Source organism: Sodiomyces alcalophilus (genome assembly GCF_042370955.1).
Source record: "Sodiomyces alcalophilus JCM 7366 unplaced genomic scaffold ACRALscaffold_1, whole genome shotgun sequence".
Classification (NCBI taxonomy): Eukaryota; Fungi; Ascomycota; class Sordariomycetes; order Glomerellales; family Plectosphaerellaceae; genus Sodiomyces; species Sodiomyces alcalophilus.
In genome coordinates this window covers 3,329,376-3,349,066 of record NW_027263532.1, presented here as the reverse complement: position 1 = coordinate 3,349,066, position 19,691 = coordinate 3,329,376, and the positions used below count along the sequence as shown (strand labels likewise).

The following is a 19,691-nucleotide window of genomic DNA, read 5'->3' as shown; positions in this document are numbered from 1 at the left end:
TATTGCAGAGAAGACTGGCGGATTCTCGTGGTGTCGGCGAGTCGAAACAGAGTGGGAGAAAAGGGTTGGCTCTGACGAGACGTGGAAATGACCGTGGTCAATAAAGGTACGTGAGAGTACATAGCTTCTGGCGACCGATACCTGGACAGTCTTGAAGGGGCGACGACAAGGCCGTGTAGGTGCCCTTCGGCTATATGGGCTCTGAGTCGATCCAGCGGTGTGTGGTTGCTGCAGGTACGTCTTGCAAAGGGCGTTTCCCTGGGGAAGCACAAGAACATACGTGGTGTAGCACGACGAGAGATGGAGAGATGGATGTAGGGACGGCGAGGGTAGACGGAAATGCTTCTGTTTGATCTGCTCGTGAGTATACATACGTCTCTGTTCGGACAAGAGTCCTTGGTCGCTTACCTGCTAGTCTTGTCCCCGTTTGCCTTTCAGCGCGGCATGGTATCGTGGTTCACCGCTAATGGCCCATGGCGTCTTGACAGCATGGCAGTGTCTTCGTTGGAGGACAAGCTGTTGGCGATGACGACGACAAAGCTGCGTCAACAAGACCTAACTAAAACCGACGCGACGTAGGTTCGGACGGGGACAGCATCGTGTGCGCCCCGTTCTTCCTTCTGTAGCCTCCCTTTTTCCTCCTCCTGTCTCGAGAGTACTCCCGTTCTCTTTCGATCTCTTTCGATCGGTCCGTTGCTGCGGCTTCTCCTTCTGCACTTGGAACGACAGAAGCGGACAGTCTCGACGGGTATCGACAGGGCCGAGTCGCTCTCGGTCTGTCATGTTGTGTGACCATACCCCCTGGAGAGGCAAATGGAGTGTCACATGTAAAAAGCACTTTGTTTTGCGATTCGACAGCGATTCGTGCTTCCGTCTTGGATATAGTTGCACAGTGGCACGTCTAGCTGCCATCTCCGCTCGGACTCTCCTACTTACAACTCAGACCCTACGAGGAGTTGTGAACTGTGTCTGCCAGAAGATGACAGGTAGGAGGGCAACGTAGGCCTCCCAAACACAAAGTTTGTTCATAACTTGAGCGGCGTCGTTCGAAACGGCAATCTGAGACATGATAGACACAAGCCGGCATAGTGGAGATGCCAGTGAGATGGAGAGAAACCAGAGACAGGCTGTATGACGTCGCTGTGGACGTCGCTGCCATGTTGTACCACGTCTGTCGTGTAAGGGCGTGTCATTTCCAGACCTTACCAAAGGGCAGACAGCAGCCTTGGGCCCCCCCTGACCGAGAAGCAGTAAGATATCCAAGGACGATCGATATCGGAGGCAGAACAGCAGAGTACACGGTGGGCGCACAGCCGAGAGGCAACCACATCTCAGCACGGCATGGGCTGCGTTTTCCGTAGACCAAGCAGACAAACCACAGGAATAGAGAACGAAAAGAGGCCGCCGATGCCAGCGAGATCGGAGACCAAAACGTCACGGGGGCACCATCGCCCCGTCCTGTCGTGAAGCCCTTGCGCGACGATGCTCCCATGCATCTCGACCTAACGGGATCTCCGCTGTCGGCGAGGCTATCGGACGACGAACCGCGGCAATGTCCGATGAAGGAGTCAAGGTCGCGCAGGGTCAGGTCGGGGGGCCCGTCGTACGTCTGGGTTTTTCTTTGCTTTGAAAAGTTGATCATCTGTTGTTGCAGAGGTCGGGCAAACCTTCACTCTTTCACTCTCTCACCGCCGTCAACTGTCCGCATGCCGTCCCTCACCCTTTGCTTTTCCTTTCCCTCTTCCCCTCTTTGTCCCCCCTCGACAAGTATGCATGATGTTCACGACATGTCTCGCGTGGGACGCCGAGATACGAGACCGTCTGTCCCGTACTCCCAGTCGGAAGAGACGGAGAGCTCGTTGGGTCATGAGCCTGGATGCAAGCAAGCCCAGCCCTTGGCATGGTGGACAAGAGCAGGCCGAAGTGTCCCAGAGAACAACATGAGCATAAGCTCGCTGTCTGGCTCTCGGTGAGAGACGAGTCGACAGGAACGACTTGTGTTTCAGAACGACGAGACGCAAGATCCGAGTGGTAGAGACCAGATACCACGCTGCATCCCGTCCATGGCACATGCGAAGCGCAGGGAGAAGAACTTACGTGTATGGAAGTTGTGTGTATTTGCAGCGATGATAGATCGCATGTATAATGTACGTGTGTATGGAGACCAGCAATGCCCCAATGCTCGCCCTGCCATGTACGCCAAACAAAAGCAAGAAGAATAAATAAAAGCAAAAGTTGCAAGCTGGTATCCCGCTTTTCCTGCTCATCCCTCGCTGCCCCCGTCTCGCACCAGGCACCATACCGGCCGGAAAAGCAGAGCAGTATAGATAGGCTCGGCATGATAAACAAAAGTGAAACAATATAATTTGTTTTCGACAAGTTTCCGGTCATGTCAGCTTCCGAGGTGAAGCAGATCCCGAGGCGGGACCGGTAGACGGAGGAGACACGCCATCCGCGCCGCTGTTGGCTAACCCGGAGGTGGAGGCGGGGAGTTCGGATGGTTGCGGGGGCTCGGACTGCTGGGGGAGTTCGGACGGCGGCTGCGGGAGCTCGGACGGGGAGCTCGTAGCCGAAAGCTCGGGGATCTTGTGGCTATGGGGCATCTCGTACACAGTCTGGTGTTGCTGCGGCGGCGAGTAGGCATGCTGGTAAGGCTGCGGCGCCTGGCCGTACTGCTGTTGCTGGGCCGGGTATCCCAGCTGGTGGTAATAGCCCCCCGCGGCGGCCGGGTTCATCGGCTGCGCGTACGTGTGGACGCTACCATGTCCCTCCTTCATCTGCGATGGGCTGTAGCTCGGCTGAGGCACGAAACCGGGCGCCGGGGCAGCCGCACCGGGCGAACCGTACCCGCCGGCCTCGGGACCCTTGTTCCACCGTCTCTTGAAGAGAAAGAAAGCTCCGATGCCGATGAGGGCCAGACCTCCCACCACTCCGACGACGATACCGACGATGGCGCCGATCGAGATGCCACCACCGGAAGAGGACTCCGCCTGCTCGGAGGCCGAGGCCGCGGAGCTGCTGCTGCTGCTGGTCCTGCTGGCACCGCCGCCCATGATGTTCGAGTCTGTAGGGTGTACCGCGAGGATATCGAGGTCCTCTGCTCTCCACCGGATCTGAAAACCCGGAACTGTCGTGGTCCACACATCATCTTCCCTGCTGTAGGTCCTCGTGGCCCAAAAGGTGATTCCGTTCGTTTCCTCCAAACACTCGAAGTCTCTGGAAGGAGAAGAGTTTTGTCAACCGAGATGCATAATTTGGCGAGGGTGGTTGGTTAGCGATAAAGGGCATACGTACTTTGGGACGCAGACAGCCGCCGTCTGTTCCGATCGTACTGGGTAGAAATTGACGTTCCCTGACGTCTTGCTGCATCCGACGGTATAGTCTGACGGGCAGACGCCAGGCGAGTAATATCCGTCGTAGAACCAGACTTCCGAGAAGGCTGGCGGTCCGCACGTCTGGTGATAATCGGGCGCCTCGCCTTCGTTCCAGGGGACGATGGTCGAACATCCAGACGGCGCGGTCCAGATTTCGGTCAGGGGGACTGCCCACGCCTCGCCGTCGCTCTCGGGGCCCAGACCTGTGCCCAGCGTAACGGTGGTCATGACGTGTGGTGATCGGCGAAGGCGGATGGCGGCGTGCCAGCGTCGTGCGTTGGGAGTTGCTTCCTGCCAGCTGCTTCGAGTCGCCTAAGCGCTGATGGAGAAACGGGAACGACTCGAGGGCCGCGAGAGGCACAAAGCGCGATACGCGATTTGGCAAGGAGAACGAGCAGGAACTTTTTGTTATAATCCGGGAGACCAATGAAGAGAAAATAAATAATGTCAACAAGGTCCAGTGGTCGTGTATTCCAATAGAGACAGTAACGAGGAAAATAGAAAAAAAAATCGGAATGAAGAGTCAAATTACGTCCAAGTCGTGAGGAAAATAAGAAAAAAGATTTACCGCGCGGCATGCGAGAGCGAAAGGAGAAAAAAAAGAGTCGTGGACAACACAACGGTCGAGAGATGAGACAAGCGAAACACGAACGCCGACGACGAAATCCTTCCAGGGGCCAGGGCGGCATTGAAGGATCCCTCCCGAAAGGGAAAAAGAACCAGACATGGGAAGACGTCGTAGGGCCGGGCTCAGAATAGCAATATCGTCAGGGACGGGACCTCAGCCCGAATTCAGCCGCGCAGCACTTGGGTGGACATCAAAAACGTCGTAGTTCCCGGGCCGTGAGCTTCTGCCATTGGATGCAAAAACGTGCGGATATTGCCTTGTATGGCTAGACGGCGACCTCCTACTCTTCATTGCGAAGTGCCATGCACAATTCTGGACATCTTGGGACTTTGACGAGGAATCAGCAGGGGTTCGCGACAGCGACCAGCCCTGTGGGAGGCTCTTGGCAGTAATCCGCTAGTCCAGACTGATGTTAGCCTTGTCAGATTAGGTAGGGGTTCAGGCCATGTGGAGAGGAGGGCGATGCGAAAGGCCAAGGCGAAGCAGAGCTCTCAATCCTTCGTTTGGCCCTGGAGTTCTTTAGCTTCGTCCATCGCGGTTCTTGATCCCAGAGAAGGGAGAAGATATCGTCAAGTCTACTGAGACTTCCCGGCGGCCTCTGAAGACGAAGAGTCGAGGGACCATACAGAAGGCAAGACGCCATCACTCCACCTCCTTTGCGACAGCGACACATGCGCTGTAAGCCCTACTGCAGGGTATTTCGTGGCATGGACCTCATTTGGACAGGGGTCGAACCATGGATTGAGAGTCGGGAAATTGACAGCGCTTCAATACCACCGTCGACGGACGAGGGACGCCAGATATAGAATCAGGGGAAGGAGAGAAAAATGATCATCAGAGTGAATAGGTTAGGAAGACGGTGATGCTGATGATGTGCGTACGTTGCATACGTTGTGTTAGTGGTAGGAGCAAAATCGGTCGACCTGGATGGAATTGGGATATTTTCATTGGGCAAGTGCTTGGATGACTAACCTCCACTATCTCGGCTAATACCGTCATGCTGACAGATGAGACAGGGTCATCTAGAGAGGCAGTGAATAGTGGGCCTCACCCGATGCTCCAATGTCGGGGTAATATAAACCCGGAAACGGTACAAAGTAATGCTGTGAACTACACTACCGTATTGTGTCTATTGTATTCCAATGGCATACGTTGTAGTTGAAGCCATCGTGAGGACCATAATAACCAGCCCTGTTGCCGTCAAACCTCAGCGAAATCCGAGCCTAGGCGTTCTAAACAACATGATCTGTATATATATACAATCGGTATTGTAAACAATCCGATGAACCTTAACGGCCACTACTACGCCCGTTCAAGGTTAAATCCGTCGACATTGTTCTAAGCCACGTAATAAACGGTTGTTGCCTCTTCATTACTTCTACCTCTCTTCCCCTTCCCTCTAGGTCTGTGGGTATCAGTGAACAATCGCTTCTCAACAGCTTCCACGCTTCCAACGTATTTGCGTTCTGAACAAAACTCCTTTCATCTCATTAGACTTGTAGACCGCCAGTCTCAGTCCACCGTGTCGTCATCCAACGCACCCTTGGAGTCCACCGCCACGGGCGCGACAACGGGGCTGTGGCTGGCCGTTCTCAACAGCCCGCTGGCGCCACCACGTCTCCAACTACCGTTCCTCACGAGGTTCAGGGCCCCGCGGTCCGCGACCGCCGCCACCTCATCCTTCCGATCCGCGGCCCTGCCCGCGACCACGGCTTCCTTGTCCGGGCTACGAGCACGTCGATCGTGATCGTCCAAGTCATTCCCATCCTCGTCGCGATGCTCGTCATCGTCATCGGTAAACTCCAAGTCGTCATCGAGCGCCCGGCCCCTGCGGTTGAGCCGCTGCATCGACACCTGCTCCTGCGGGCCATCCGCGTACAGGTTCGGGTCTCGACCCAAGACGCGATCCGCCTTGGACGGGACCCTGCCGCCTAGTGGCGACGGCACAGGAGACGTCCGAGACGACAGCGGCGAAGCCACCGGCGGGGACGGCTGCGGCTGCAGGTAGTGGCGGCCCGCGCCGTACTGGGACGGCGGCGACGACGACGACGCGCTGGGGCTGTAGAACTGCGGCGGCGCGTCGGAGCCCCAACCGGCGGTAATCTCCCTCGCGAGCTGCGCCTCCCGCTCGGCGGCGATGCGCTCGCGCGCGGCGAGCCATTTGGGGCTCGGGTCCCACGACCAGCCGTCGCCCGTGGTGTTGCAAATGGGGACGAACCACAGGAACGGCGACGGCCCGAAGAGGTGGAGCAGGTTGCGCTTGACGCCCAGGTCGAAGGCGCTGGGCATCTTCTCCGAGTCCTGCTCGTCCAGGTACTCCTCGTACCGCTTCCGGGCGCGCTGCCGCTCCATCTCTTCGTACGACACCGCCACGGGACGCTGGCCGTCCGGCCCGCCGGGGCGGCTGGCGGGGGTCCTGCGCATCTCCTCGCCCTCCTCGGGGCAGGTGATGCCGGGGAGCGCGTTGGCGTGCAGGTCGATGAGCTGGCGGCCGTAGCCGGGGATGGGCACGCCGCGGATGCTGTGGCTTTCCATGGTCTTGCGGATGGGGGACAGGTAGCGGGTCTTCTCGAGGCACTCGATGGTGGTCTGGCCGCGGCTGGCCAGCAGGATGTGCCAGCCGGTAAAGGCGCCGATGACGATGCCGATGATGCCCGAGACGACGCTCAGGATGATGAGGTTGATGGGCAGCAGGGTGTCGACGTAGGTCGTGTTGTTGTCGATGATTTCGAGGTAGGTCCAGGCGCCGGCGAGGGCGAACGAGTAGAAGCAGAGGAGCGTGGTGTAGATGAGGAAGAGGAGGAAGGCCTTGTGGTTGCGGAGGCCGACGCACGTGGCCAGCCACGGGCAGTGGTGGTCCATCTTGAGCACGCAGCGGCGGCAGCTGGAGCAGTGGTGGGCACGGTCCGGCTTCCTGGCCTGGCATTTCTTGCAGAACCGCATCTCGCCGTTTGACTTGACCGTGAACGATGTGACGGCGGGCGGTGCGTCGGTCGGAAGCTCGGAATAGCCATGCTTGTTGGTGGTGCTGCCGGGGTCGGTGAAGACGGCCGTAGTATAGGACCAGTTGAGCAGGATGTAAATGACAACGGCGCCGATGGAAGTTCCAGTACCTGTTTCGATTCGTCAGATTAGCTGGTCGTGTTTTTTCCTGGGCCAAACGGGGGTCCAAAAAAGAAAGAAGAAAAAAGAGGGAAAAAAGGGAAAAATACCGATCCAAGGAATTTTAGTCGGCAACGAGCCGATGCTCACGTCCACCCAAAGAGCCCATGTCGTAAGTCCATAAACGAGAGTAAGAGGCAAATATGTCGCAAAGAGGCAGCAGCAACGCTCCACCCGTCTGGCCCAGCGACGAGCCATGGTGTTGCTGCTATTTCCGTCGTGTTCGTATTCGGACGGAGAGGGAAAAGCCAAAGGAGAGACCGAAAGGGATCGAGATGGGGATGTCGTTGGCGAAAATGTAGCGAGTTCGACTTGCGAGGTGCCAGGCTCCATCAGCTTACGACGAGGACGAGGCGGTATTGCTGGTGATGGTGCGGACCATGGCGGATAGGAGGAAGTGGACGCAGGCCGAAAACTCGGTTCGGTCGGTCTTTGTCGTCGTTATTCGTGCGTCGTACTCTGCCGAAGGCCGTACGACCTTCTTAAAATAACAAGACGCACAGGCGGAATACGTATTCGGGTACGGGGGTAGTTGAAAAGGTATCGGTGAGTTGTGTACGTGGTATGTAGGTATACGTAATGATAGCGATGAATCCAGGGGTTGTTGGAGCGTTAGACGATGTACTTGTACATATGTGTGTGGAAAAGCCCATGGGGCTTGGTTGAGGCTTGGGCGGTGGCGGTGCTATGTTCTGTATTCCGACCTCCCTGGGTCCACTCGAGTGCTTGTCCGTACGTACATCGTGAAAATTAAACCCTCGTTGCGTCCGTTCTGAATAGATATGAAAACGTCCAACTGGCCTCTTCTTGCCACGCCACCCTCACCACTCCTCGTCCGTGATCGGGCGATCGACCCAGTAGGTCTGCAGGTCCTCCAACGCCTTGGCCTGGTAGTCTATCATGAGCTTCTGGGTCTTGTCCTGGACCTGGTACAGGACGCTGGTCGCGTCCTTGCTGACCTCATATTTGACCGTGTTGTCTTCGTGGAGACCGACTGCGTCCACCACGCCGGCCGTCAGCTGGTCGATAAAGGGACGGTAGTGCTCCGAGAAGCGAATGCTGCAGCGCTTGCTCTGAGATTCGGCATGCGCCGTCATGGCCGCCACGTCCTTGAACCACTTGTAGCACATGGGACACTGCAACCTGCGTCCGGCTGTAGTATGCACGTTGGGCTGCCTTAGATGACCCGTAAGACCCTGCGCCGTCTTGAATGTTTGTCTACAAATTCGTCTCGTTATACGTGGTTCGGTAACCTCGCCAAAGCGTGGGGATAATGGGGGACGTCACTTACCCGCACATGCGTACAGGACAACGGTATAGGCCAGTAAGGTCCTCACGACACCTCTCGGCATTGAAGTGGACAAGGCTGGAATCATGTGTTATGCCGCGCTTGTTTTCGGCCATGGTCAGTTGCTTCGTCTTGGTAGACGGGAGCTGACGGCTCTCAGTGCCCAGCGGAGGAAAGTCCTCTTCCTTGAAGAAGACTCTGTTGGCACGAGATTCATCGGGAGGGATACGAGCAGGTCCGGCGTGGGCCGCCTCCCAAGTGGTGGTGTCGACCATGTCGGAAGCTGCGCCTTGGCCGACCAAGCGAGTGAAATTGGGAAAGCTGGGCGACGCTCGCTTCTCAAGCTCGTTGGCAAATTCGAGCTTCTTCATTCGTCTGGCATTAAGCTGCGACTTGCTGATCACGGGGCATTCTCCGCGTTCTAGATGGGCCATGAGACCGGCAGCGCGGATGAAGTGGGCATTGCATCCGGGGCAGTTGAGGTCCTGTGCTTTGGCATGGGTCTACGCCGGTCGTTAGGAGACCTCCATCTCTAGCAGTTCAATTAGGGGAAATGGATGAATGGAGGGTTTGCCAACCTGCCGAGTGTGTTCATCAAGTGCTTCTTTGGTGACAAAGGTGACGCCGCAGATTGAACAGTGGATATGACTGCCATCCTCAGCGAATCTGATCCTCCGGTGTTCCGCAATAGCAAACGCCGATGGAAACACCATCTGGCACTGATAACAGTAGTGCTTGTCTTCGGGGTCAGATATTTCGGGAGCCATGGCTTTATACTCGGAAAGCTGGGGCCAAGAAGAGGAAGAAGAGAGAAAACGCAGGTTGAAGTCGAGGTGAAGCTATTTTAGTTGGCTTCGTTTATGTGTGGTGAGAGATTTGTCCAACTGATGCTGTAAGGAAGAAGTTTGGGGAAGCAAATAAAGATGGCTGAGATGCGTCGTTTCTAGGTATACGTATCTAGATTCACGGCCGGAAGAGAGGAAGGTAGCTACGTATCAACTGATAGGGAGTTGCGTAAGTCTGAATCCTGCCTGGGAAGGTACGATGTATAGGGCTGAAGGCAGGCAAGAACCGTAAGTGAATCACCTACCTGCCTTCGTCTGGAGGTACTTTACTCCGTGACCTGGGCATACACATATGTATGTCACGCACATAGAATGCCTTCAAGATTTCCATGGTGAGCCATCTGCTTCTCTACCTCCCTCGTTAGACACCCTACCTATTGAACCCTTAGAACCTTCGTCTTGCTCTCCTTCTGCAGCCTCATAGCCTGCACCCACTTACCCGTCTCTCTCACTGCCCGCCGAGGCTCCTTCTTCCTCTTGAGCAGGAATCCCTGTATTTCCGCCGGACTCAGCAACCCGTCGGGTATCTTGGCCCCAAACTCCTTCGCCACGCTCCTCAGCTCCTCCGGGTCCACGATGCCTTCTTCGCCTTCCGTAGCCGCAAACACGTCCTTCTCCCGTTCGGCGTCGAGTCTCTTCGCTTTGCCTTTACCCCCTGGTCCCTCCCGCCCCGTCTCCGTCTCGTCCGCCGCCGCACCGGAATAGTACATCCGTTCGAAAAGCTGACCCGCTTGCTCGCCCGTCGCGTTGCTGAATGCGACCTGCAAGTCCACCCGTCCCGGGCGAATCAGCGCTTCGTCGAGCGTCTCGGGCCGGTTCGTCGTCATCACGAGAACCCTCCCTTCCTGCGACGCCACGCCGTCGATGGCGTTGAGGAGGCCTGAGAGCGTGATGCCGCGATGCTCTTCCTGTTGCGGCCTTGCCCAGGGCGGAAAGGAGGGAGCACGGGGGCCCATGAAAGGTTGGCTTCGCTGCGTCGTCCTCGTTCCGTTGGTTTTCCTCTCCTTGCCTTTGCTGCTCTTGCCACGCATGTTGGATTTTTTGGATAGTCCCGCTTTGGCTTTCGCTTTCTTTTCGCCGGAAGAATCGACGGTCTTGGTCCCGTTAACGACAGGCTTGTTCGTCTTTTCCTCAGCGTCGTTTATTTGTTCCGTTGCCTTCTCTTCTTTGTCACTTCCCTCATTTTGCCCAACTGAATCTTTGGTCTCGTCCTCCTGATCGTCGTCGTCGTCGTCGTCGTCCTCCTCCTCATCATCTTCTTCCTTTTCCGATTCTTCCACCTCCTCCTCATCCGGCCTCCGCAGTCCGGCCGCATCGATATCCTCTAACAACACAACGCATCGCCTCGGCAGCCCGTTGAACAGCGCCCCCAGACTCTCCTCCGTTAGGGTAGGCTCGAGCAAGCTGATGACGTAAATGTCAAGCCCGAAGACGCCGGCCAAGGCAAACGACAAGCTGGTCTTGCCGGTCCCCGGCGGGCCCCAGAAGAGGTAGCCACGCCGCAGCGGGATGCCGCGGTTGGCGTACCACCGCGGCGTGGCCGGGTGGAGGTATTCGTTCATGTCGGCCAGAACGGCGGCCTTTTGCTCGGCGTCGAGCACCACCGTGCTCAAGGGCCGGACAGGCCGCGAGGCGACGATGGTCCAGGTGCCACCCGGGTACCGACGGGACATTTGAGTCGAAGGCCGTTTGATGGTCGTCCGCGCCACGTGGTCGCTATAAAAGTGATGCTTCACCGTGCGAAGCAGCGTCTTGATGGGTTCCGGGGACCGGCCGAAGCAAGAGATCACGAGCGTCTCTTCCTTTGCGAAGGCCATGTTGGAAGACCCGTTGTTATCGAGGACGGATTGCTGGCGGCGGGAGAGGCGAAAGTACCGACCGTTGTGCCAGAAGCCGTGCAGGCCGACGGCTGGGACGAATCGGGGTGGCTGTGTTTATATGAGCCTGAAATTCAAGCAGAAGAGACATTATGTGTATAAAAGGGATAACATACCGCGTTTGCTTGCTGATTGGAGAAATTGAAATACTTTTGCCCCCCTCCTCCGGCAACGCTTCTCAACTGAAGCGCCTCTAGCTCATCGTCCTCCTCCCAGGCCGTCTTGGACACCGTCTCGGCCAGGATGCTCCGCGAATTGGCCATAAAGTCCTGAGCCGCGAGCCACGTCATCATGTGCGTGTAAATTTCGTCGCCGCTCGGCACGTGGACAGTGCACATGAGGTGAGCGGTGACGAACCTGGCGACGGCCGTGTAGAGCTGGCGCGCAAGGCGGTTCAAGGCCCAGGCGGCGCCGATGAGGGTGAGGAGCAGGGTCGGGTCCAGGCCTAGCCGCGCGCCGAAGAGCTGGTGGAGGAGCGTCAGGGTGCGGATGACGGGTGTGAATTGGACGCCCAGCAGCGGGGTGAGGGCGTCGAGGATGGGGTTCTGGTTGTGGTTCTTGCCCATCCGCTCGCCCGCCGTGTAGCTCCCGGTCGTCGCGTTTGCATGGATCTCGTCCGAGATGTTGGGTGGCGAGGAGGTGTCGTCGATGGTCCCCAAGACGCCGGCGATGACTTGCTTAAAGTCCATCTTTGCCACCGAAAGCCTGGACTGGGCCTAGTTGGGAAGCCACAGGAGATTGAGAATGAGTCCAATCTAGTTGAGTGAGTCCAATCTAAAGAGGTTTGGTAGTGCAGAATGATAGGGATGAGTGGATGTCTATGTGTAGGCGGGAGGTAGGGAGTTGTGTGAAGAGTGTGAAGAGTGCGAGATGTCTTATGATACAGGGTAACCGCTGCAATGGCCAAGTGAAGAAGAACCAAAACGACAAGAAAAATAAAAGCAAAAAAGTAAGAAAGACGGCTGTAAATCAGTCAAGTCCCCGAATAGATGAGATGTTCAACCGTCTTATACTGATAGATGCCCTTTGAAATCAGGCAGAGGCGAGGAGGAAAAGCACGGAAGGAGAGAAACTAATACAATGGTGATGTACCTGGCGACTCACCGCCAAGTCTTCTTATAACGGACTGGATTAGATAAGAAGAGTCGCCAACACCGACTCTCCTTTTTCTTTAGCAGAGGGATGATATTGGGAAAAAAATGTTCATCCAAGACACTGCACTGTTTCTTCGTATTTATTCTATGCTGTGCCACTTGAATTCACGAGAAGAGCCATGCCGAGTCGGGTGGAGTCTGCTGCACCTGCATTCACTCGAGAAAGATCACCACTCCAACTAATACCTGGTCCACCGCCATTGACTGTCGTCCAGGCGTATGACTTGTTTTTAGGCAACTATACTCTGTACACACTCGTAGGTTTGTCAACTTGCCGCCGACAGCCATCAACAAGGGTGAGGTGGTGACTCTGATTGGTGTTGGTGCCTGGCCGTCGTCGCCTCTGCATCTGGCCGCATGTTGGTGGCTGCTTCATTAGACGGCCGTTCAAGTTGGAACGAGACGCCAAGCAGGCATCTGTAATGCAAAAGGAAACCTTTGTGCCGTTGGTGACTTCGATTGTCGAAAATCAGAAGCAAACAGGAGATATCATGCTTCGTCCTGGATGGTTTACCTGGATAATGCCATCTTAATGGGCTAGGGAAGAAACCCCCTGGCCTCCAAGGACCCATGATCCTTCATGACCTCATCTTAGCATCGCCGCCCTCATCATACTCCTCCTCTTCGTAATATCCCCTATACTCGTCTCTGTAACCCTCTTCCCCATTCCCCCTTTCATCTACGCCTTCCTCGTCGTAATATCCGGCCTCGTCCCCCTCCTCGTCGTCGTATTCGCCATAATCGGCCCCAGCCACTCCAGCAACAGAAAGGCCTTTCCCACCACCTGCCCGAGGCTGACCAGACTGTCCGCCAAAGGACCCAGCAGCAATTTCGGGGCCCCTCAATCCAGATATCTGTGCTAGAATGTCCGCCTCCTCTTCATCCACAGCTTCGTCGTCATCCGTTTCACTCAACTGCTCGTCTATCCTTTCCAAACCGGCCTTTTCGGATCCCACGACAAACTGAGGCCCGCTGGACTGTTGGCCCCCCTCCCGGCCGCCATCCCCACCGTCGAGTGGGCGCAGGTCGGCCTGGACCGGCCTATACCGGTTGGGGTTCGACTTTTGCGCCGTCTCCGTCGACCCTCCCTCCATGGACCCGTTGGCATCTTCCGTGCTGGCGGCCGCCACGCTCTCCGCCTTGACGCCCTTGACCCGGTAGTCGAAGCCACCCTTCTTCTTCTTCTTGGGGACCTTCCAGTTCTTGCCGTACATGACGCGCATCTCGTCTTCGGTGAGCTTGAGGTCCGGCACCGGCAACCGCGTGGCCCCGGCCCCCGGCTCGGGCGTCTTGTCCCGGACTTGGATAATCTCGGCGAAATCCTCATCCGTCAGCTTGCGTCCAAACTGGATCGCCATCATCTTGGTCTTCATCACCGCCTTGAGCTTGGCCCACGTCGTCGTGTGGAACCACCCGCTCCCCAAAACGTCGCACGTCGGCCGGACCGGCGCCTGCTCCACGATCCGGACCACCACCGAGTCCGTAATGTCGCAGATCTGCCAGATCTTGCTGTCCGTCCAGAACGACTTGCCGTCGAATATGTGGCTCATAAAGTTATCCCCCATCGGCTGCCTCTGGTCCGCCCTCATGCTGCGCAGGCCATGCCACGTCTCCCCCGCGTACCCGGGCCTCAGCTTGCGCAGGTTGAAGAGCAGCGTCTGGTATATCCGGCACGAAGGGTCACTGCGAGGGTCGAAGCCGTATTTGATGAGCGCGTCGCGAAAGGGACCGCCGCGAAACTGGTACCCCACGAATCCCGTGCAGCGCTTCATAATGTGAGCGTTCCGCACTCGGTCCCCCAGTGCGTTGAGAAGAGACCGGCGTGTCCAGATGGGTCGTTCCTCCATCAGTTTACGAGCCGTGGCGATGCAGGCCTTCATGTCCTCGTCGTCGCCGTCGTACTCGAGCTGGGGGCCTTCTGGGATGGGATACTGGTCGGCACTGAGGAAGTAGCCGACCAGTGTAGGCATTTGCGTGTTGACGAGGGTCTCTTTCCCCGTGTGGTCTAGCTCGGGCCGCACGTAGGGGTTCTGCGCGTAGCCGTAGTTGAAGGGGAGGCTCACCGTTGGCGTCCATGCCGGCGGCGGGATCAGATCGACGTTGGGCCCGAAATCGGTGCCCTCTCGAAACTTGAACTCTCGCATCTTTTTGACTAGAGCCATTGATTGTGTCAGTCAATTCCCGTCGTCTTGCAAATCGTGTCATATACTGTGGCGCCCAACGTACTGTCGCCTGACATGACCTGATCCATGAATCTCGTCATAAACGGGGACTGATCCATGTCCCATTGATAGTCGGCCAAGGCTGAGATGATGTTAGTGAACATGGCAGTAGATGGCTGGCTCGGAAGAGGAGTAGATGCATACACCGAAAGCGATGAGTGCCCTTTGCCACCCCGACAGCCTCTACACGATACGTATCGACATTGTCCTGTAACTTTCGCCTGAGCACGCGGGGATTGTCGAGTCTCGACCGGGAGCACACATTGTGGTCTCGCTGCGGAGGGGCAGCCGTAGATGCTGGCGCTGGCGCATAGACGTTTGGCGCCTCGACCTCCTCGCCCTCAAACGGCCCGTTTGAGCCCTTTTTCCGTCTCCTGCCCGTGCGCTTCGGCACAGTGACCTTGAGCACAATGTTGTGAGTTGCCGCCTGGTGGGACAGTATAGGTCTCCGGAAGGGGCTTTCTGGATTAAGGTAGAACGGAATGGAGAGACGCTCCAAGTCGAGGACCTGCATAGTGTAAGCTCAAAAGGCACTATGATGACCAGAATATTCCCGAGAATGTTTTTCGTTGGGCCTACGTTCTGAAAGGTGGTGAGGTTGCCAAACGCCTTTTCCGCCCGGTCGAGATTCATTACAATCATGGGCACTTCGACGGCCCCGATGATGCGTTTGGCGATTGGGTATATGGGAGCAGCATGCTCGGGTGCATCGTCAATCTCTTCATCAGAGAAGCTTTGTGATGGTGGAATACCCAGGTCCGCGTTGGCCGAGGTTGCCGCGTCAGAGACAAGGCTGTCTACCACCGAGCCAACAACGTTCTCGATATCAACATCCCGGGAGGCCTGGGAAGTCATCCTGGCTTGGAATGAGGCTGCTCTTGAGTCAGATCCAAAGTTCATGCACACGACGATTGAACAGATGTACCTTGGGAGGGGAGAGTTGGATGTGAGCTCCAGTCTTGAATTCTCCGTCACATATTGTAAGCAAGAGAAGTAGCACTGAAGATCTGATGCGACTAGACCAGGCTATTAAGTTGTAGGGTCCAGGTGTTGCAGATGAATAGATTGTCGAGCAAGCGCTTGAGTGGCCGCTTGAGTTGAATGTAAGGTGCCTGTTTCGAGATGGATAAGAGAAGGTGTACAAGGTGTACAAGGTGAAGGCTCACCGACATATCTCGGTCAGCTCTCGGTGGCACAATCGGATGGGTGGGCAAATAGCAACAGGTGTTGCAAACAATACAGTGGCCCAGCACAATAATGGACTTCCACGCGTATAGTAAAGGTGGGAGAATGCGTCGGGACTTTTGTTAGATCACTGTATAAACAGTTCATAATCAATATTTTCGTACTGTGGTTCAGGCTCATGAAGTCATGACGACTGTGAGAAGTGGATCGATTTGGGAGTCTGTTGATGTCCCGTGACCAGCTCAAGTGGCTCGTGCACCAGGACAACGGAGTCAGGTCGGTCAGTGCCCCGTGGCTTACCTAATGGGACCAAATGTACTGTACTAATACACGTACAGTACATTAGGAACTGCTGAACCCCAGCTGGAACTCAGTGCATAGGTGACGGTCACAGTGGTTACACTACAAAGTTCAGTTGACCTACGACACCTAAAAGCACTGATGTCCCCTGTAGCTTTAGCGAGTTCCTCTAAATCGTTCCGCGTCCTCTCCTTCCCATTCGTCCCATCCATCCACCACATCTCCGCTGACTCCACATTAAATCATTCAGCCACCCATCCATCGACCTTTCCCTCATCCGCCCGAGCACTGACCGGCTACGCAGCACCACGCCCGGACAGCATTCTACTCAGTAATTACTGTGAGCCATTATCTCTACCCATCACGCGCCCGACGCCCTCGCATCTTTGCCCCTGTTTTCCCTCCCTGTCAATATCAACTCGCTGCATCTTTTCTCTCGCCGGATGCCGCTGACATACAGTCCCTCTCAGGACACTCGACCCCCTGGTTCCCTTGGGTTTTGTGTACCGCGAATCTACGGCTAATCCCTTGACCGTCCTGCCCAAGCATTGACCTGACGTCGCGAGAAAACAATCCGACCGACCAAGCGCTCCTACGCCATCCTCGACACGATATAATACACAACTCCACGCTTCTTACGTGCCTGGTACACTTGTCACGGTTCTGGCAGTCGACGCACAAGAGGCGGAAGATAGAGAGATAGGAGGCGGTGTCGTTCCACGCCCCCCTGATCTTCCCTCCCAAAACAACACCCTTCCTGGTCTGTTGCTGCGGTACCCATTAGACGAACATATCATCATCGCTCCCTCCATCCTGTGTCTAAACTCGACTCGCGCGGCGACCGACTTGATCCTTTCGTCTCTACTCGGTTTTCCTCTCTGAACCGGTCCGGGCTTCACAATCCTGTATCCCGGCCGACGTTGGGCGCCCGCGTCCACCGGCTGTGCGCTACCCTGAAGCTTGCTTCTTGGGGCCCCATTTTCGGACCCCTTCAATCGGCCTCTCGACCAGTAGATTGGCTGCATCCAGTTCCTCCATTACCCCACTGCCACTCTCTGGTCATCAGTCTTCCTCAACCACGTCCGTCTCTCAACAGCGCCCCTTTACGACAAGGGACCTGTCTACCGTAGCCGTCGAGATGAATCGTTTCAGTCAACGCGTCAAGGTATGCATTCAATCCTCCCCAAGGGGCGTGTCTTCAGTTATGACGACATTTTCTTTCTTTCTCCTTATTTTCTTTTGTCGCTTTCTTATTTTTTTTCTTTACTAACTAATCCCTTTTCCCCTCCAGGCCCAGTTGTCGCGCGGCAAGGATTCGAACAAGCCAAAGAAGAACAAGGACTCCAAAGATGGAACCGCCTCGCCATCATCGTCGGGCTCCGGCCGTGACGCGAACCAGTCTCCCGTCCTGACCCCGACATCCTCCACGTCCACACTCAACGATATTCGTAATAAACCCTTGCCCGCCAACACCACGGGCGGTGACCACGGCGCACCGAACCAGCCCTCCCACTTAGCCAACCAGCAGAATGCTGGCCAGGACCGCTTCGGCGGCCCCTCACAGCCTTCCAATGGGAATGGCACCCCTGTGCGACACGGTACTCTGCCGCCGACGGTCGTCATTAGCCCCAGTGCTCCTGTAAGGATTCCACGCTGCAAACACCACCGGACATGCCACTTGAGTCTTCATCGCTGACGTGCCCCTTTTTTCAATTCTCCCTTTTTAGCACGTCCCGCCTCCTGGTGCCGCCGAGACCATGCCCCATGACCTGGCGCCCCCCAAGGCCGGCGCCAAGTCGCTCATGTTCGATAGACTGCACCAAACCCCCAAGGACGTGCCCGAGGGCTTGAGGACGCCCAAGCGTCAGCACTCGTCGCGCTTCGACATCTCGGCCCACCGCGAGCTGGAGAAGCTACCTGGGTTTCACGAAGTCCCGCCCAACCGACGGCAAGACCTGTTCATGCAAAAGATTGACCAGTGCAACGTCATCTTCGACTTCAACGATGCCAGCGGCGACATGAAATCAAAAGAGATCAAGCGACTCGCGCTGCACGAGCTCCTCGACTACGTCGCTAATAACCGCCAAGTCATCACGGAGCCCATGTACCCCCGCGTCGTTGAGATGTTCGCCAAGAACTTGTTCCGACCCATCCCGCCACCCATGAACCCGCAAGGCGAGGCATTCGATCCGGAGGAGGACGAGCCCGTGCTCGAGGTTGCGTGGCCCCATATCCAGGTCGTGTACGAGTTCTTCCTGCGCTTCATCGAGAGCCAGGATTTCAACACCAATATAGCCAAGGCGTACATCGACCACAGCTTTGTCCTCTCGCTGCTCGAGCTGTTCGACTCGGAAGATCCCCGGGAGAGGGATTTCCTCAAGACCACCCTCCACCGGATCTACGGCAAGTTTCTCAATCTGCGGTCCTTTATCCGCCGCTCCATCAACAACGTCTTCTTCCAATTCACCTACGAGACGGAACGCTTCAATGGGATTGCCGAACTTCTTGAGATTCTTGGGTCCATTATTAACGGATTCGCACTCCCGTTGAAGGAAGAGCACAAGACATTCTTGACCCGCGTATTGATACCCTTGCACAAGGTCAAGAGTTTGAGCATGTACCACCCGCAACTCGCGTATTGCATTGTTCAATTCCTGGAGAAGGATGCGTCCCTCACGGAAGAGGTAAGACCAGCACACTCATGTTCCGTTTTTTTTTTCTCCTGTTTCATTTTCTGTCCTTTTTTATCCGCCGCGGCTTGCATAGCATCGCCTCGCCGAGCGCTGACTGACAACTCAACGACAGGTCGTCCTCGGCTTGCTCCGGTACTGGCCAAAGACCAACAGCACCAAGGAGGTCATGTTCCTTAATGAGGTTGAAGATATCTTTGAGGTCATGGATCCTGCCGAATTTGCAAAGGTCCAAGAGCCACTCTTTCACCAACTGGCCAAATCGGTCGCAAGTCCCCATTTCCAAGTCGCCGAACGTGCTCTCTACTTCTGGAACAACGAGTACTTTTGCAATTTGGTTAGCGACAACGTGGAGATTATCCTCCCCATCATGTTTGCGCCACTCTACGAGAATTCCAAGGGCCATTGGAACAGGTGAGCTCTTTGGTCCTTTGGGAATCATACTCAGAGTCGTTGAGAGTCCATTCTAATCGTGTGCTAGGACAATTCACGGCATGGTCTACAATGCCATGAAACTGTTCATGGAGATCAACCCTCAGCTGTTCGACGACTGTTCCCACGAATACACAGAACAGCAGAACAATGCGGCGGCCAGACAGGCTGATCGGGAAATGAAGTGGGCTGCACTCACCAAGCAAGCCGACATGAGGCGACAGGCCAACGGTGCAGCGGCAGGGAACACCTCACTCACCAACGTAGACGAGGAGGACACCGCCGAAGAGAACCAGAAGCGACTGGACTCGCTCCACCTTAAGGATGGACGGTCATCGAGCCATGAGCACAGTTCCGTAGGCTCGAATCACAGCCAGAGATGATGCACCCCACCGACCGACCCAACCCGCCTTTCCTCCGTCCAAATTTTTGGTTTCTCGAATTGGCAATTCAAACGCATTGCCCCCCATCCTACGGCTTTCTGAGTCTACGGTCTATTTGTTTATCATTGCAAAAGCCATAGAGACAGGGAAT

General features: G+C 56.1%; 7 protein-coding genes across 7 annotated transcripts; 1 reads left to right on the top strand and 6 right to left on the bottom strand.

Annotated features, from left to right (window-relative positions):
* Positions 1-2,096: 2,096 nt before the first annotated feature.
* ACRALDRAFT_1059747 (uncharacterized protein) lies at positions 2,097-2,660 on the bottom strand (the record flags this gene model as incomplete). The annotated part of the gene is made up of 1 exon (XM_071016094.1): positions 2,097-2,660. A coding segment is annotated over exon 1 (211 nt), but the record flags the coding sequence as incomplete, so codon positions are not given.
* Positions 2,661-4,312: 1,652 nt separating this feature from the next.
* ACRALDRAFT_2031502 (uncharacterized protein) lies at positions 4,313-4,813 on the bottom strand. The gene has a single exon (XM_071020685.1). It carries the CDS (start codon positions 4,643-4,645, stop codon positions 4,424-4,426), a length of 222 nt encoding a protein of 73 aa, XP_070879468.1. The 5' UTR covers positions 4,646-4,813; the 3' UTR covers positions 4,313-4,423.
* Positions 4,814-5,141: 328 nt separating this feature from the next.
* Positions 5,142-7,612, bottom strand: ACRALDRAFT_1059748 (uncharacterized protein). The gene is made up of 2 exons (XM_071016095.1): positions 7,215-7,612; positions 5,142-7,115 (listed from the first exon to the last, which is right to left on the bottom strand). Exons 1-2 carry the CDS (start codon positions 7,360-7,362, stop codon positions 5,515-5,517), a joined length of 1,749 nt encoding a protein of 582 aa, XP_070879467.1. The 5' UTR covers positions 7,363-7,612; the 3' UTR covers positions 5,142-5,514.
* Positions 7,613-7,985: 373 nt separating this feature from the next.
* Positions 7,986-9,219, bottom strand: ACRALDRAFT_2024427 (uncharacterized protein; the record flags this gene model as incomplete). The annotated part of the gene is made up of 3 exons (XM_071020221.1): positions 7,986-8,382; positions 8,456-8,955; positions 9,031-9,219. 3 exons carry the CDS (start codon positions 9,217-9,219, stop codon positions 7,986-7,988), a joined length of 1,086 nt encoding a protein of 361 aa, XP_070879466.1.
* A 2,400-nt stretch (positions 9,220-11,619) lies between these two features.
* ACRALDRAFT_1059750 (uncharacterized protein) lies at positions 11,620-12,083 on the bottom strand (the record flags this gene model as incomplete). Its single annotated transcript, XM_071016096.1, has 1 exon — positions 11,620-12,083. A coding segment is annotated over exon 1 (244 nt), but the record flags the coding sequence as incomplete, so codon positions are not given.
* An 823-nt stretch (positions 12,084-12,906) lies between these two features.
* On the bottom strand, positions 12,907-15,560 carry ACRALDRAFT_1078837 (uncharacterized protein; the record flags this gene model as incomplete). Its single annotated transcript, XM_071018821.1, has 5 exons — positions 15,476-15,560; positions 15,130-15,422; positions 14,695-15,058; positions 14,555-14,632; positions 12,907-14,480 (listed from the first exon to the last, which is right to left on the bottom strand). Exons 2-5 carry the CDS (start codon positions 15,403-15,405, stop codon positions 12,907-12,909), a joined length of 2,292 nt encoding a protein of 763 aa, XP_070879464.1. The 5' UTR covers positions 15,406-15,422; positions 15,476-15,560.
* A 1,613-nt stretch (positions 15,561-17,173) lies between these two features.
* On the top strand, positions 17,174-19,540 carry ACRALDRAFT_2024424 (uncharacterized protein; the record flags this gene model as incomplete). The annotated part of the gene is made up of 5 exons (XM_071020220.1): positions 17,174-17,200; positions 17,327-17,674; positions 17,763-18,719; positions 18,841-19,139; positions 19,207-19,540. The coding sequence occupies 5 exons, from the start codon at positions 17,174-17,176 to the stop codon at positions 19,538-19,540; spliced, it is 1,965 nt and encodes a 654-aa protein (XP_070879463.1).
* Between the last annotated feature and the right edge of the window lie 151 nt (positions 19,541-19,691).